The following is a 19,242-nucleotide window of genomic DNA, read 5'->3' as shown; positions in this document are numbered from 1 at the left end:
TATTTCGGTGTTGTTTACATCTCTCGGGGCCTGAGACAATAAGGTGTCCTTGAGTTCTTGAGTTTCAGGCCTAGAGAGGAATTGTTCTGTCTGAATAAAATGGGAGAACAGTAGCTGACAGGCTGTGGAGTTTTAGAGTTATACACTAAAGCAGTACAGGATCTGAAAAACATAAAAGCTAAATTCTAAGGCACCGGCATGGCAGAGACAGAGGAGAGTTGGAAGTCTCAGTCAGAACTGACCTTCTGCCTCATTCTTTAAACGTGGCATTTTTATTTCTTATTTATCTTTTGTTAATGATCTTGTAATTCTCAAAGAATTACAGGTCCTTATATTATCAACATTCTCTTGAGCAAATGAAGTAACCAAGTACCAAAGCAAAGTGCAGAAAGCACAGTCTGAGCTATCCCTGTGCCATAAATCAAACCAGTGAACATTAACCATTTCAGGCTGAAGCAGGAATTAAGATTCCAAGGCAATACAGCTAAGAGCAGGGCTGCAGTGCTGTGCCCCACACTGCACAGCTCACACTGCCCACTTACCTGATGAAGTAATCTCTTCCATCTCTGTTTGCCGTCATCTCCCATCCATAAGGTGTCCCCTGGTTCAAGCTCCAGGTCCCTGAAGGGTGAGGCCAGCCTGAAGACTTATTCCTGTGGCTGCAATTTTGGAAAATGTGGAGGGGAAAAGACAGGGGGGGAAAAAAAAGTTATTTCTCTCTTGTACTTCGCATGATTCACTTGGCATCCAAGTACTTTCATAGTTGTGAAATACGGAATCAAAACCCAGGCAAGGGAACAGAGGTTAGCAGATCTATTTACATTTATGATATTCATTCAGTCAGTAGAAAGATACACTGTCATTTCTAACAGTCTGAGTTCAAACTTTTGGTTTGTGAATTTGTCATTCTCCATCAGTCCCACATACACAGTGCTAATTTTCAGTAGTTTTTAATAAAAGTAACGGGAAGCATTTTCATTCATCACCATTCATTGCTCAACAAATGCCAGCTCTCAGCACAGTTTTAGGGAAAAATTTCCATCAAATCAAACCACCTACTACATCACTGCAGATCACACACCTCTCCTGCAACACCTGGCACGAGAAGGAGCATCGACTTTCTCTCTGTTAGGAAACCACTTTTTGTTTCTTGTGCTGGAATGAAGGAAGGCCATGACACTGCTGCATAACATGCTAAATTGACTGAATATGTGAATCTTGTTGCACTTGATCATTATCCATTAATCTCTCCCACCAAGTAACTTTTAAAAGGCTGCAGCATCTCTGAGCCCACTCACTGCCATATCCCACTGCTCCAGCACTCCCTGCTGGTATTCCCACTCCCAAAGAAGGGCCCAGCAGCACTCCCAAGTGACAGTGTTTCCCCATTACTCTGAAATATTTTGTGAAGTGCTTTCTACTGACTCCGTTAAAAAAAAAAATAAATAAATAAATAAAAAAAAAAAGAGAGAGAGATTCAGCTAGCAAGGAACCATCATAGTTTCCCACAGGAATCCCCAACGTTTGCACACATGCTTTTCCTGTCACTTGCAGGGACTAAGCTAGATATTACTGCACATTCCCACTTTCTCCTATGGGACTTAAGAGGTTCAGAAGACAACAAACAAGTCTTTTAGCAAAATTAGTCAAGCCATTAATACCTATGTACAATCTGAAAAAGGGAAAGAGTAGGAAGAGGAGGCAGGGCAATCAACAAAGCTAAAGGCCAGCTAAGAGCATGAGACAGACAGGCAAATAGGAAGGAGCACCCAACACTGAACACAATCTGAAATTTTGACATGAAAACTAAAGTCACACAAAATAAGAGCATGGTTTGAATTAGCTGTCTTCCCCATTTCTGTCCTTCCTCCACCTATCAAATATATTACAGCTTACTTTTATGTGCTAGATTTATTTAGGTTCAAATCGTAACAAGGAATTTACTACCTCGTGTCACAGATAGAGACATAAGAACTTTTTTTCTTTAGAGAAACAGAGCACAATGTAACCTGACAAACTCTCCTGAAGGAACAGAATTGGTCTCCACGGACAGCTCAACAACTGATTGTAAATTGCTAAATTCAATGAAGTTGTGCATAGTTAATCTTTCCCAAAGGAGGAATGTATCATTAAAAACAAACTAGCTGCTTCACCCTCCCCCTTCATTTCAAGGATTAATCACAACCGAGAAAAAAATATGGTGCTTAAAAATATAATTTACATGTAAAGTAGAGCACTACAATGGAATGCTAGGTATCATTTGGTTTACCAATTACATTAAGTAGTCTGTCTTCAAGGAGTAGAAAAACATTTCTGTTAGCATTTTCAAAGACTGCTATTTGCCATGAGGCACAGCTTAAGTCTAATATTGAAAATGCTACATCTCTTAAAAAAATTACAGTTCTTCAAGGCTAATCATACATATAAATGTCAGATATGCTACACTACCTCAGATAAATACAACTAGTCCGTTTATGATACAAGGAATTGATTAGAAAACTGTCATACAAGGAACAAATCCAAAATACTTTCAACACTCTCGTGCAGTTTCTTGTTAAGCTGAGCATAAACACTCCTTTTTCTCCATATGCTTGAGAGACAAAGAAAGGGTCCCTTCTTTGAGACAGGAGCCATTCTACAATGTTAGAATGTCAGCTTAACTAAATCTACAGACTTCAAATAACACTTTAGAGTATTTGGAATCCTAACCACTGCAGTTAACTGAATACACTAGAATGTAACCTTTTTTTATCAAGACTGTATAAATGGATACCCATCCATTTAACAGTTTTCATTTTAATTAGATGTGTTTCACAAACCCTGTGCTATAGTTTCACCATCTGTTAAATGGATACAGTGACATTTAAATTCCCAAGTACATCAAACTATCAGATAATTTGCAGGAGCATAGGACAGTGATGATCAATATCATAACTCTCTGCATTCAAATTAAAGGCTCATCTCCGAATGAGTTATAGCATTGGTGGATTTTAAGGTACATCTAATTCCCTTGAAAGCTTTCTTTGAGCCCCTAAAATATTAATGGTGTCAGAACCATATCATATATGATGGGTAGTAACTGTCCTACTTAATATAAATATGTCTACATGTGATCTGCTCCTCCAGATTTTCTTATAATCAGTAGGATACAAGTTAGCACTTAAGACACTGGATGCACCTGCATTAGATGTATGCAAATTCACAGTGGATCCACAGGGAAAAAAGACATAATTTTTCCTAAAGCTATTGTGCAATTCAATAATAAACACTCAGGCCGTAACAATAAAGCAAGGTCTTTACACTCAGAGGAGACTAGGATTACCAGCTGCCTGTACAGTCTGGAAAAAGGAGCAAGTGAACTGCATTTTTTTCTACACTTCACTTGTTGAATATAATTCTGCTTGTCTGCAAGAATTCTGCTCAGTGGCCACTATGAAGGGCAAAAGATAGCGAAGAGGAGATAAATGCCAGAAATGATAAGCAAGTCAGGCATTTCACTTTGGGGAAGAACAAAGCCATTTTGGTAGTCTTGAAGTCAGGAAGATGCCTTAGTGATGAGGGAGACCATCAGGCCCTTGGAGATCCCAGTCCAAATTCTTCCTCCATGCTGGGGATCTTGGATAAATCCCCCAGCTCATTGATCACCATTTGCCATTTCCTTCCTGCACAGGCAAAGGAGGAGCACACCAAGACTGCCTAGGTTTATGGAAGACTTGCACACTTACAAAGATCAAAAAGACAAAGAAAATGCACCTTCAATTTCAGCAAGCCTGGCTGCAGAGGCAGCAGTGGCACTGCTGTTACTCACTGCCTGCTCTTCATCACCCTCCCTGCTTCCTCACAGAAACGGGACTGGCTGCTGGAGAGCCTTTTGGAGCACAGTTCTTAGGTGTCAAACTTCACTGTGAAAGCTCGGCCAGCATCATGCCAGCAGAGGTCTGAAAACAAGGCAGATTAGCTAAAATATCCCCTCAACCTGCTTTTGACATTCTTGCCGCAGAAATATAAAACCTGATCTCTCATTATTCACATTATCTCTCATGATTCACATTAAACAATCAGTTCATTATATCACCAAAGTGATGAGTACTGAAGTGGTCTGTAAGGAATAAATATGTCCTGTGGAGGGACATTCTGATTGATAATGCAATAGCTCTGCCACAGCAAACATCTTCAGGTCAGTCTTTTTTCTGCCTTGTGCTTGAGGAATTACCTGAGACATGAGATCATATGTAAATTCTCCTGCACTGTATTAGTGATATGTTCTTTATGTGATACGCAGAACATACTCAGCATAAAAACCATGCTTTGACAAGAAGGACAAATCTGCAGTATTATCCACTTTTTTAAAGATCAAAACTAGAACAGTTTGAATTTTTAAAGCATACTATTAAAGCCCAATGTCCAGAGCAGTTCAGATTACATTAATGATGAATGCAGAAAGCAACACCATTTCTTCTTTCAAAAGCAGAAAAAACAAAGTTTAAACAGGTTGAAAAATTCAATTTAAAAAAAAAATAGTATCTACAGAATCTGCCAATAAGTATGTAATATTGTCCAAAACCTGTTTTTTTAACCAGCAAATGGAGATTTCTCTCAATAGATCTTTCCTACAGAAATCTTGACAGAATTTTTAACTGTGCCACCTCTATAGCTCAAGCCTGTAAATTTTTATATAAATGTAGCATTCTCACTGAACTAGTGGAAATTAAGCTCTCTCTGTAATTTTAAAACAGCATAAACTGGCACTGACACAAAAGCAGTATTCCCATTCTCCCAGCATCTCCTGCTTCACATCACAGTTGCTCCTGTGCCAATGAAAGTAAACTGGTTCACCTTAAAATTAGCAGCTATTTTTTTTCAGATTCATCTCTACTTACTTCATGGCCTCACAGATGGTCACATGGCAGCAAAAATGAATGGCAGAACAAAACCTGCATTTCTCAGATAGTTCTTAGGCAAAGACAAGACAGAAAGCACTCAGTTAAATAGAATATCCCAATTGTATTTAGCGTATTTCATGTTTTATGGGGCATAACACTCAGTACCCGGTTGGGGCATGTCTTCCAAAATGTTCCCATCAAAGCAGCTCCCCTTGAAAACTCCCCCTCCACACAACTACAAAAAAAAACCACCTTAGCTTTTTTTACCTCTGCCTTATTTTCCCCCAGTGTTGCTTTTAGTTAATATCTGTTAGTGCACAGACTATCAAAAACTGAAATTATCCAAAGTTTCTGTCAAAAATCTTCCTAATTGTTTCAAAACATTCTATGTGGAACCATATGGAGCCCTATGATTTTCCTAAACATAAAAAACTTGAAATATTAATATTCTATGTATACTTTCTCTTTAGGTATTAGTAACTTTTTAAGCATCTACCTTGGATTTCCTCAGTTGGATTAAAATAGTGGAAGGATTATGTTTTAATCTTCTCTTATAGCAATCCCTTGAACTGCTGCAACTGTGGTGGATGGCTGAAGTTACAGAACATTTATTATGGGGATTTACATTACAATGCCGTGTTCAGCATTTAGATATTCAATGTCCTGGAATAATTTTCTTCAACGTCTTGATGTTTCTCATGGTACTTCCTCATATACAGGAATTATTTTTTCCTGAAAGCACTGTCTGCAGGGGCATCAGTGACTCACACAAGGCCAACCACGTAACAGAAGCAACTCAGCACTGCAAATGGAGTAATGGTGTCAATACACTGGCTCCCTTTACATTACCATATGGAGAAAAAACTTCTGAATTTCGAGTCTTGCCATGCAGCCAGGCTTCATTTCAACTCTCCATTGGTACAAAAGCCAGTTCTCTGCTTCCCACATGACAGTATATGTATCAGTCCCTCTCCCACCCATCATAAAAGAAAGACATCCTGAAAAAAAGGCACGCTGCACTCCCAGAGTTGTTTGTGAAGGACACACAGCTCCACAGCACAGAGGCATTTCTAGCCACAACAATCCCAAGGAGGTACCAAGAGGAACACCAGATATAAAACATTAAGTATTATTAGTTTTTAAAAGCAAGAACACCATACCTGAAGTGTCTGCAGGGCATATATATCTGCAAATAGGAAAACATTATTGTGACACAAGTGGAGTTCAGTAACCATCTCTCTATGATATTTAATCTTCCATTGCCTTGGGAAAGAAACCCTTTCTCAATCCAGTTCTCACCCTCTCCTGTCCCAGAAGACTACTGCAATACTTTTACCTCCATCCTACCACTTTAACTTGAAAAAATGAGATATAAAAGTTTTAAAGAATCTGTAGAGATACTATCAAAATCAATCAAATCAATCATCATACCCTGCTATTGAAACTCTCCTGAGGGGCACACAGACATGATGGGCAATAGTTTCTGTGGGCAAGATCAAAGACACTGAAAACTTCTTGTCTTTGCAGAGATAAGTCCTATAAACCCCCAGAGAAGTAGTCCTGCCAGAAACAAAGAAGAAGAAAATTAACTGCCCCAGACACCCTCTGCTGTAGTAAAAAACTTAATTCATACTCAGTCTCTTATTACTAAATCACGTAAGTACAGAAGGGAACCCTAAAGACTTCAGATATCCTTCATCTCCCACAACCCACGTGTTTTCAAATATTTTGATTGGTAAGAAAGCAAAAGTATTTTAGTCCTCATGTAAATAAATGTGTGCTAATTTTGAACTTGTGTGTGTCAGTTAAAAGAAGTTTGATGAGTATCATCCCACAAATGAGTTTTCAGTTTGAAGCTTGTAATTAACCAATCACCAAAGGAAAAATCATTGTCTAAGACTGTTTTTCTCATTTATTCATAAGAACAAAACGGTAGGAATATATTTTTGCCCTTTGACACCTGTCATTCTCAATAATTTTGCAACACAGCCATGCTCTGGTCAAAGGTAGAATAGGTCAAATGTAGTTACTGAATTCTTCAGGCTTGTCTGAAATTTTCTCCCTGCACCATGCATCATGCAAGAAAATGCAAATACTATTCAGAAAATAAAGGCATTCACCTTTCCTGTGCCCTGTGTTAGTTTTTCTATTTTCCTAGTAAGGTCTGTGAATAAAGTTAGGCTGCCTTGTACCAGTTGTTCAGAAATTGTCTCCAGCTCAAAGTTATTCTTTCTTAGGCATTAACTACTCCCCAAACTCTGGCTGAAGCAAAAAAATTCTAAACTTTTTTTCTCCTATCCCCACCTTCCACCACAGATTCTCTGAATTATTCACAATTTCACCAGTACCACTCATTCTTACTCCAAACAGGCAATGATGCTAAAGGCTTCACTCGACCTTTGAATCCTTTGGGGGACCAGAGGAAACCTCAAGAACAAATCAAAAATTCATACTGAACTCCTCCATGGCAATTCACAATTGTAGAGGAGCTACATTTCTAGAAAACCCTGTCAGACTGTTTTTGTCATAGATTTCATTAGCTTCCATCTCCTCAGTGCCTAAAACAGATTTTTTCTAAATGGCAGCCTATGACAAGATTGAGCACAGAAGACACTCCATTGGATTATGAATTCCTCCTCCAGAAGTCACTGCTCCTGCTGCAAGTCATGAGACAACGAGGATCCATGTTGTGTAACTGATCTGAAAGGTAAGGGATCTTTTTCACCAGGGATTCCATGGCTGCCATGGGGAACAGTCTGTGACAGCTGTCCTGCCACACAAGCAGGAAATACAGCAGCAGGTGCCCATCACTTCATCAGGGAAAAAAAAGGGCAGTTCCACACAGCCAGAAAAGCCTGTTCATGAACTTTGTGAGCTTCTCATGGGCTCCAAACACTCCAGCATCAATTCCAGACTCCTGTCTGTGTCATAGGCAGGACAGAACCATAAAGAACAAAAAGGCTTTTCAAAATGTGCACTGTACACATTACATGCCTCACTATACAAGAAATGCTTCCTCTCAGTCTGAAACTACAACAACATGATGTTACCTCCAAACAAGTTTTGTTGTAAGGGTCTACCTGGTGTGTAGAACATTTTTCACCAAGCATCTTCCAAAATTTCATTTTTGCTTTTCTGTCTCTTCTCTAACTGATGTGTGCAAAGACACACGTAACTGAACAGCACAGTGAAGAAGTAGCTATGGAACATGTTTTTTGCCTTCAATTAGACAGAAACCTCAAAATTGAGTGGTGGCTCCTCAAAGAGCCACTGTTGTCCTCTGTGGACCCATAACTATCTAAGGTACAGGCAGGACACTGGGACAAGATATCAAACAAACCTTGTGAGGCAATGCTGGTCTGTTCCAGGCACTAACAACCTCTACATGCCTTGGAAAAGGGACAAGGTCTTGTCATTCCTTGAGATACCTTGCCTGGCCCAGAATGCTTCCCTTATTGTCTCTGATTCCAGAAAAAGTTATAAACCCTTTGTCACTGATACAGCCATTTCTTGCACTACCTTGTTCCATGTAAGCTGAGTTTTCCTTTCAGGAAAAATGTTCATGTATTCTGATTCTCTACAGTCACTGCTGTCCAGTTAATGCACTTTCATGTCTGTTGTTGGTTTTGTTCTGGGTTATTTTGGGGTTTTGGGGGGGTTTTGTTTGTTTGTTTGTTTGTTGTGGGGTTTTTTTGGTTGGTTGGTTTGGTGGACTTTTTAAAATATCTGATAGAGGTCACATTTTTCATTTGCCTGTCTCTTCTCCCTCTGTTTTTCATCCATTATTATTAAAGATTTGCCCTCATTTCATAGAAAACAAATCTCCATCATATTTTCTTTTAGACTGCCAGGACTTTTCATTTAAAGCACACTGACCCCATTAAAGATCCAGGTCCTGAAGGAATTGCTTCTACCTCCAGAATTTTGTATTGCTAAAGCCAGAAATTACCCAAAGCAGCAAGTAACGGGTGGGACTTTGATGCCTGTGAAAGGCTCTCTGACATTCTGTTCTATGGGATGCTTTACCTTCGTGCTGATGAGAGCTAGAAAGTCTCTAAAAGCTGATGTGTGAGAGCTGTTTTTCTCTGTTTTGATGGGGATTTTGACCTTAGGCTTTCTCAGGCCTACTCAGCATTTCAGGAGCAAAAAAAAGGTTCAACAAATAAACTAATGAAAGTATATGAACTACATTTGACTCTTTCTTATTTAGTAAATGGAGTATTGATATTTATTTCTAAATCTACTGAAAAAACTATTTAATTTCTTTTTCTCTCTCAACCTAGCACATGCTAGAAAATTTTACCATATGATATGCAGCATACCCCTAGACCAGCCACCAAATTAGCTTTTCAAAAAATGTGATCCCTGACAAAAATCACACCTATTATCAGATGCTGAATTTTATCCCACATATGATTTTTATGGGGTTTTTTTCTGGTTTTAAAGTGTTATTTCTGCTCTCAATGGATATTTGTCCTCTTACCAGTTTTGCAGTTATGTGTATCTATGACTCACTGCTACGTTTCAGGTAGAAGTTCAGGAATTTTGTCATTTCTGCCTTATGAAAAAAATGTCCCATAAAGTCTTTAACAGAAAAGCAGTCTAGCTCATTGACTGCATTCTTATCATTAATGAAAGTTTATGGCAGTAGAGAGTACAGCACTAGAAACACAATGCTGTAAAGCGGCATCATATTTTAAATAAAAGTAACAGTACAGCATAAAATTTCATACCACCTCTTACACAACTGTCCATTTTATGCCATAAAAATCTGAGGTGCATATAGTTATTAAAATTCAGTTATGCACACTGCTTTTGGAAAAGCAAAAGGGAATCTCATTTTTATGCATAGTAAATTTTGAATTTTTTTCAGTACCTTTATATGAAGACAACCTGCCTGCTGGGAGCTAAATGGACAATCACACACTACAAAAAGCAGCTCAGGAAAATTTTAAGCACTTTTTGGTAGATTATTTCCATTTCAGTAAAGATGTCACCCATGTTTCAGGCCTATGGTCACCTGGAAGTTCTTCATGGCATACTCTTGCTGGAGGGTCACATTTTAGTCTGTAGGAGAGTGACCTTGCGTTAGAAGGATGAAGTGAATTGCCAAAAAGGAATTTCTTTTCTAAACCTGGATTAAAGCCTAACTTCCTACTGCTTGGTTTTGGTAGGAGCTCCTTCTACATCTCAAGATGAGCTCCATCAGCAAAATAGTAGAATAAAAGATCTGGCTGGATCTTAACTAAGAGAAGAATACTGCAGAGAAAAGAGAAGAGTGAAAACACCCTCATATTTACCAGTTCTTCAGATTTCTACTATGACTTAATCTCCCCCTTTTCAATTTCTTGGGAAATAAAATGGTCAATAAATTGAATAAAGGTAACCTATCTTAAACATATTTTGCAAATTAAATTAAACCAATACTATCTTCTTAATTTTGGAGGTGAAATAAAAATATATTTTAAATATTTTCCCTACACAGAAATCCAAAAATAAGAAGCATCATTGCTCAGTGATTGCAGAAGTTCCAAGAGCCAATGGGTCATCTCCTTGCAAAACACATTTGATGATCTTGAAATGAGATGCAGCCACTGACCACTGGCTGAGTTTGCTTTCCATAAGAAGCATTTCCCATTCAAAAATCTTAATTACAAAAATAACCAGTCTGATAAGTTTAAATCTATTTCAAATACTGTATATAAACATATGATTGTACTACAAGGTATTTTGCTCTACTTTCTAGATTAAAAATACCCCAAAAGCTCAATATTCTACTTGCCTTTAAACAAAAATTCTCAAAACTGGGAATATATGATAAAATAGCCATCCTGCTATTAAAAGGATAACAACACTATGTACTTTTCTCCACTTCACTCCCAGGCAAAAGTTACAAAGAACTTCAGAAAAGGACCAGATGAAATGTGTGCGGAGCAATCTGTTTACATTCTCAAAACATATGCAGAAAAGCCTGTGTTTCTACTGCTATCATGCTACAAGGCTGGAATTTTTTCCTTCTTTTCTTTGAGTTCCTTTGTATTTTTCCATAGAGAAAATTATGGTTTATATGGCAACATACTGAGAAATAATGTAAGTAAAGGACATTTTGTGTAGTAGTCAGACATTTTTCACCAGTGGTAAGAAGCCTGCATCCAGACAGCAGGTTATTTAAAGCACTCTAAACATAAACACATGAAAACCTGAAGCAGTTCCATTCTTAGGAAATTACCAACACTTGGCACATTCTGTTGCAGAATTATGTAACAAACCAAGGCATGCGTAAAATCTTAACAAATGAGAAAGAATAATTTAGGGGTGGGGTATTAAAACTTTTTCCTTAGCCTTAGTGACTTCGTGAAGTGTGAGCCAATAAAGTGGAACCAAAGTCTCATGTTTCAAATTTATTTTAGAACTTACATGCTTAAGGGCCAAGTGCACTACTTAACTATATGCATCAACAGAATATGAGGTGGCTTGAAAACTAACTAATGTAACTTATTGAAGATCTGAACAGGAGCTGTGCAGATACAATACCGAACTGGAGACAAACGATCTTGGAGCATTCGTCCCTTCACCATATCCCAGGCCAAACCACAGGGCAGCTTAGAATAAGGTGGACAAAACATCCATCCATAAGTGACAGAGCCAGACTCCCATGACAATTATCTAGACATATTCCCCAGAATTATTTTTTAAATTTTTTTTCCTGCATTCTCTACTGGTTACCATATATGTCTTCCTGAAATTCCAAGGAAAAGACTGATTCCCACACAAGAAGCTAAGAATGTGTAAAGCTGCAAAAGAAGGACAGGAGACAAGGGAAGAAATTTCTTGGTTGCAAATGAAAAAAAAAAAAAAAAAAAGAAAACCAGAACCAAGGCAAACTTAAATCTTTGACAAGAGCCCCCTCTATCCCAGAAAATCACAACAAGAAGCAGCAGTAACATTAATCTTCTTTTTCAACTTAGAATGACTTTTTACTCATTATTTAATTGACAGTACACTGTGAAGTCATGTGACTGCACCATTTCCTTTTGCTTGCCTTTAAGATTAGCAGCAAAGCTTAGAGTTTACCTTGAATGGTGTTTCTAGTACCAGCTGTCCCAAACCACCATTTCTGCCACATCTGCCATTTTCCTGATACACAACAACCAGAAAGAACTCTTGCTGAGCTCTGAGGCAGCAGTGTTCATGCTCCAATTGCAAGTTACCAACATGTTGCAGAATTATAGGACAACTCCAGTTGGGAGGGACCTCACAAGGCCAGCTCCTCCAATTTCCCACTCAAAAAAATTCAGCATAAAAAAATATGAAAAAATAGGTATTACACCAAAACCTAAGTTGCCTGGAGCTATATACTTTAACTCCACATGCTTATCCCATTAATCATTAAGCAAAAAACCAAAACAGTAAAATTTGCTGATTCTCTTCTTTCCTGTCTTTTGGTCTGTATCCTGTTCTTTCCCCATCAGTGTTTTCTAACCCAGTGATTTTCAAACATAAAATCTGGAAACAAAAACCTGTAACACAAAATGCATGTTTTTTCTTTAATTTGATTTATGACCTGAAAAACATTCTGAAGGCAGACATTACTTTTAACGCCAGAAGAGAAAATATAAGTGTGAAATCTTGCTGCATAAAAAGCTCCTGAAATACCAAAGCTCCAGGTATCTAAATCCCTAATATCTTATGATATTAAGCCATCTAGTTACACATCTAGGTAAATAAACATATAAATTTCTTCTAATAACAGGCCCTTAGAAATGAAACGACACATACACACAGAAAAAAAACAAAAACAAAAACAAACCCATAACCTAAGTCTCTCCTCCTCCAATTTTCACCAGTCCTTGGTTAGATGCCGTGGTAGGAGTTTGGGTACATATGCTTGCTTATGTCCTGGCAAGCTACAACTGCACTGCTACTAGAAAGTCCCAAAAAATGTCTCTCAGCTGTCTGCAAGTGATAGCTAAGAAAAATGATACAGACAGAGGTACAGCCAGCTGAGCTAACCTACTTACAGCCACTGACAAGCAGCTTCCTTAAAGACCTTGCAGCAGGAAATGAAACTTTCCCTGCAGTCAGAAAACTAGAGGGACTTTGGGACTAACACAGGTTTAATGCTGTTCTCTGACACAAGGCTGTAGGGCTTCTGGCTGTTTTCCTACAGTAAAATAGATGAATCTGTTTGCAGATTGTAACTGTATGTTCCAATCAAGGAGGGCACCTACAGACACATTTAGACGGAGTCCAGCTCTTCAATACCATGCATTCTCTAAACTTGCAGTTCTCAGACCTTGCAATTAATTGAATTGCAAAGAGGAATGAAAGTAGGCACAATATCAGCACAGGAAAATCTGAGTGAGAGCATACAGAAACACTAGAGTTTAACAGTCAATGCAATTCTGAAATAAACTTCAGCACTTTCAGTGCAGAAACTTCTATTTCAAAGCTTGGAGCCACCTAGCCACGCAAGTGGGTTTAATCGATTTAAGATGTTAGAATAATAATTATATTAAATAAAACACATTGTTCCACCTACTATTATATAGTTTCCCAATAACTTTACAACAGAGTCCATAAATTGGGTCTCCTCATACCAAGAGGGAATGAAAGGGGTATGTTCAATTGAACTGCCCCCAACACCTGCACCAGCTGTATCATGTCAGGCTTTCATGAGATAGTCTCAGCACAACAGATATTCTGGAACTAGTGAGCTAAAGGTTTAAAACTTAGTCCATGTGTATATGTGATTTTCACAATAAAATAACGTGTCATCGTCCTCAGTTGCAAGAAAGTAAAAGAAGAGAGAAAAAGAAGAAAAATGGTAATTTGTGCATTCCCCTTCACTTTAAGAAATATGATCAATACAAAATGCAGGAAGATTTGGGAAGAGAGAGTAAAAAAAAATTGCTCTTCTCTTGCTGCCCCGTACAATATAGCAAAAGGTGAAGACTGGACAGAAGAAGGATCAGAAGACATATGTCAGGCTATAGGAAGCCTTGGGTGCCCATGGGAGGTTGCAGGAGTCCATTTTATCCAGGGAAGATAGAAACACAATATAAAGACTGGACACTGATGGTCAGACCCAAAATGGCTTGAGCCCAGCTTCCTTGATATGTCCCTTACAGCAGGAAGCAGCAAAATTCAGGGAAGAAGTGATTAGCATTTAAAATTAATTTTTCCCCCAGCTGTGACGATTAAATTACTTAATCTCTTCTTTTACAAAAGCCATTAGATAACAGATCATTCTTTTGCATTTGTGCATTTTTGTCTTGCACAAACCTATGTTACTTGAGACAGAGAATTGCAGACAGAAGCAACTGAGAAAACTCTTACCCAGTTTGGTTTGAGAGTTACACATTAACTTTTACCCTTTTGCACTCCCTCCTCCAGCACTGCAAATTCGTTTAGAAATAGATTCTTCCCTTGACAGGATAAAGTAAACCAATTCTGCTGGCCTAAAGTCTCAGCTGGTGATAAGATTAATGTGAAGGCACCTAGCATATACTGAGCTCTCTGATGCTTTAGCCACAGGGAAGCACTACTGGCACAGTAGCAAGTCTCCAGGTTTCCAGTCATCCAGCCACTTGCAGAGTTTCACACCCCAAGAAACAGTCCAGGAGGATGCCAGAGCCTATTTGGAATGAGTACTAAGTGCTGCTATTTCACTGCCTTTGCTTTACCCCAAGCAACAGGTCAGCAGGCTGATTTTATCACACACCACTCCATTATACTTCACAAAGCTATTTTTATTTCCTCAATGTATTAACTCTCCCACCCATTTTCTGAAGCACAGAGCCAGAACTTGACAGCTTACTTTCTGTAAAGACATTCGGAAATGCTACATGTGTTCATAAGGGCCTAGTTATTTTTAAAACTAAGAGCTTAATTATTTATAAAACCGGCAAAAAAAAAAAGTGCCCGGTAACGGGAGTTATTTACTGTGACATTTTCTGTCATTCTGCTGAAGCCCACCTGAACCTTTAGATGCTTCTATAGCCTTAAAAACCTGACTGCAATGATTTACAATGATAAATCTAAGTTCAAAAAAGACCAAGGTTCAGGTTTTATAAGCATGTTACCAAGTTTATGTTACCTTGAGACTGTCTGAGGCATTATTTAAATAAATTAGTATGTCAACAAACACAGTATTGGTGAATTATTTCGTTAATTTTATTTTAAAGGTCATACCTTAACACATTTTAATCTTCCATTTATCACCAGCCCCAACAAAAAAATAAATTTAGATAAGCCTAGGTTTTTGACATAAAGTTGTTATTTTAATTTTTAATTTAAATAAGAGGATTATACTTTGTTCCCAAATGACAATAGGCTGGGTTTAAAAATTCATTTTGAAGGACAGTACTTAAACATGAGGACAATGGCTTCACAACACTATTACCAAAGATAAACAGAAATTCTAATCCTACTTAACGTGTTGGAACTTTTACTACTAACTTCAAGTTTTCATCTCTGCAGTGTGATCAACAGCAAACACTACTACCTAACTCTGGGGCTGCTGAGCTCCACAGCACTACTGGTTGTCTCATTTTCCCCAGCAGGCAGGTTCCTGCAGCTCTCGACAGGTGTGTGCTGAGATGGCAGACACTGGAGTGCAGCACATGCCCGGAAACGTTCCTGTCCACATTAGCATCTCACCAACTCAAAATTAGCTCCACAGAAATGACAGCACAAAGAAACAATACAGGGTGGTTTAGATGGTAAATATTTACTGATTGTCGACTTAGATTGCAACAGCCTTAACTCTGCTGCTGGGTGAAACAGTTGATTCAGAGTCCTAAAACATATATCTGTGAGGATACACTTTTTTACCCTCCCATACTGCTGCTTAGAAGTAAATATTTGGGAGAGAGTTCAGAAAATACACTTGTTTTCCTAAGTCACAACAAGGCAATTTTTTTCCTTTACCTGCTCTGTCAGAGCAGGCAGACAGGTAGGCGTATTTGAAATCCAAGTAGGCAGCAAACAATGTTTTTTAAACTGGTCTTTGTGATCAACTGTGTCATTAATACAAACATTTTGAGGCCTACAAGTTTACAGGATGTTGTGAGATTATACACCAGACAAAATATGTAAACATGATTTATTTACCTCTTTTTCTACCAAATGCTACATTTTCAAAATTAGTTTAAATTCTTTACCCATTTTATGATCAACTGAAGAACAGCATATCTAGCTGCAAGTAAAAAGGAGAAAAAGGAGACATGCATATATATATATATATATATATATATATATATACACACACATGCAACGCATGCATGAAGTATTAGAAATACACATCATTCAAAGCAATTTGCTTTCCCGCCAAGCTTCATTTTACCTATGTGTTAGTAGCGTTTTCCCACACACACACACCAATGTTGTTGTTTTAGAGCTAGGACCTCTGATTTCATTACAAGTTTCATTATCTTGTCTTCTAATTAAACTTCCTGGAGTCTTGCTATTTTATAGTAACTTCCATTCAGATATAAAACGAAGTTTTTTGGGCTCAAAGTGGAGAAGGAAAAACTTCATCTAAGAAATGTTGAGGCAAAAGAGGAATTGCATAAAAACATTTATACAAGTCCTGGTGTTGTCCAGGAAAGAGTTAATTTTATTCTTAGACACCTATTCCTGAGAGATCTGACAGATATTTAATTGTCCTCCGTATTTATTTTTAATCATGGTTTTTTTTAAATCTACTTCTACTGCCTCAAATCACAAACTTAAAAAAAAAAAAAAAAGTCCTTCTACGTTTTGTTTGTAGAGGGACAGCAAATGAAACACGCTGCTTCTTTTCCTAAAAACTGTAAGAGGTTTAGCATAAATTTTACAGAAGACATACAATTTCAAGTATACAATGGTAAGGCATCAGAGTGCACAAATACTGCATCACTTACACAGCAACTGAAAAATATAAAGACAATAAAATTGGAGGAGAAATAATTCAAATTAATTAGTCTGCACACTCTCTTCTTTTTAGCATTATGTGGCTCAAGACTCCTCTTTTTCCAATATATACACAAAGGTACTGTGTAACTGAATACCTTGTTGCCAAAGTCCTTGCTTGTGTTATATATCACCTTGCTCTACAACATGGCGGCAAAATACAAGCTACCTTGAAATACAAGCAAAATCCTTTCCCCTCTAAAATTGGAGCGTTTTTTTTCTGTATCTTGCCCTTTAAAGTGTTAGCTTTTTAAAGATACTACTTGTGTCTGCTTCTTTGGCAAATCTCCAGGGCCACTGCTTCATTCCCCTATAGAAAACACCTTATAGTTGCTCCCTTAGGCTCCTACTCAAAGCAGCACCTTGATTTCTTTTCAGATACCAAGGTGGACAGTTTTAAGTTTCTACTGAGTGGATGCACAAGAGACAACAGGATCCAAAGAACAAACCAGATCAGCTCTTGCAGTATGGGAGAGTGGCAGCTTGGTGTGATCCTCCCTCAGTCTAAAACCTGGATCTCAAAATTTGTCTTTTAGATTAATTTCTTCCTCAGATCCAGACATAATTTTTTGTATCTTATGCAAGTCAATCTCATTGCAAAGTATTTTTAAAATATATATTTTGTAATGTGTATACAAGCAAATAGCTAAAATATAAGTAACATGAGAATCCTTTGTTAAGGACTTTAAGTAGAAACAGTATCATTTTGTAGTTAGGCTCTGTTTATTTGTGTTACTCCTGCACCCCACTGTCACATCAACAGGAAATGCTGATTCAAAGGGTGAAAGAGACAAAAAGCACCACCCTTCTGAAAGAGGCAACCTCTGCAATCACATCTCAAAGAAGTAACTCAGTCCTCAGACGACACTTTTTGCTGATGGTTTGGAATGGCTGCAAAGCCACACAGGTTTCTCTGCTGTCATTTCTCTGTGCCCTGGCCAGTGCCTGCCATGAAACACAGCACAGCTGGAAACAACCTTCCTTTGGCTGAATCCTTCTAAGGCTCCCAACAGCCTGCCTCCAGGGAGAGCAAGCCAGGGCAGTCTTTCAAACCTCACCCCTTCTCCTTCAACAGGATGAGCAAAGGTTCCTCTGCTACAAGCCCTACAAGGTGACAAGAGCCATGTGAGGTATGGACTGAGCCCTATGTGAGGGTGGAAAGAAGTAGAGTGAGGCACACTGGGAAGCTTCAGCCTTTCTCTGAAGGAGCTTCACTTCAGTGAAGAGAACTTTCATCCACACGAAAGCCAAACATGGATTTGTGTTTGGCAGCACTGGGTTTAAATTAAATTAAAATATCTCCCACTCAGTTCTGGTCTCTGTGGTAACATCCTCTGTTAAAGATGGTATAGCCAAATACCTTTAATACCAAATGCATTAGGCATTTGGCTATAAGCATTAAATATTTTGTGTCCTTGACATCTAGTCCTGAGCCCCATTACTAAGTTTTAAGCTGTCTTTACCATAGCAAAAACTGTTCCCTTGCTGCCAGTCCTCAGGGCCTGCCTCTCTAGAGCTGCAGCAAGATGCTGTAGTTAGACCTAGCATGGCCTGTTACAGCTTGTGCATGGGGACTGCCCTAAATCAATCACAAAAATGTCACCAGCAAAGAGATCAAACTTTAATATTGCTTTTTACTGTACATTCCCTTTTATCTGTTTAGAAGAGGATGCTGCTCAGTTCCCTTCAGTCTCGTCTCCCAGTTCCTCAGGAGTTTATTAAACCCTGTTATGATTTTCTTTTGTTGTTGCTGCTGTTGCGTTTTTCTCCACCTTCCCCCACCAAAAACCTCTGGGAAGGCAGCCATCAAACTCTTCCAGAGTTTGCTTTTTATAACTGCTCTACTTCCTCTTATATTTTCTTCTGTGTGTACATCAGTGTGCACACCACCTGTATCTTCATTAATATTTACTCTCTTTTAAGGAGGAAAGTGCTCCTCAATTTACTGGCATATTTACTTCATGTGCCTTACTGCACGCGGAGTCATAAAACATAAAACATTTTCTCCATTTGAACAATGCAGACTTAGTCTGACACCAAATTTCCCTCGCCACCCCTCCACATCTTTCGCTACTCGCTCAGTGCACAAAACAATTTGCAGTTGCACAGATGCATAACACAATGATCCTTGAATATATTTTTTGGCTCTTGCATCCACCTTTTCTCCCTTCTTCACCCTGTAGCTTGATTACCATAAAGTCTGAAGAGCCATGAGCTCAGGGCTCCTTCCCTCATCCCTAGAGCCGGCTTTCGGAGCTGGGAAGCAGTAAGCAGAAGCATCGAGCCAGGGAGCAAAGTCTAGATCATCCTTCTCTTGTGGGGAGTGCAGCCCCTTCCCTCGAGATGGGAAAGGTAAAAGGGTGCAAAATCACCCTGCAAAGGGTGATGAGCAGGGGAAAAGCAG

At 38.5% G+C, this 19,242-nt stretch overlaps 1 protein-coding gene across 1 annotated transcript in view; it reads right to left on the bottom strand.

Moving 5' to 3' along the window:
- Positions 1 to 19,242, bottom strand: part of FRMPD4 (FERM and PDZ domain containing 4) — a 301,877-nt gene that overhangs the window by 112,472 nt on the left and 170,163 nt on the right. The window contains 1 exon segment of the mRNA XM_066176819.1: positions 543 to 659. Coding sequence (XP_066032916.1) covers positions 543 to 659 — 117 coding nt within the window.

Source organism: Chamaea fasciata, unplaced genomic scaffold, assembly GCF_029207755.1.
Source record: "Chamaea fasciata isolate MVZ Bird 193981 ecotype frontalis unplaced genomic scaffold, bChaFas1.0.hap1 SCAF_2, whole genome shotgun sequence".
In the NCBI taxonomy this organism is placed as follows: domain Eukaryota; kingdom Metazoa; phylum Chordata; class Aves; order Passeriformes; family Sylviidae; genus Chamaea; species Chamaea fasciata.
This window is presented reverse-complemented; position numbering and strand designations above follow the sequence as displayed.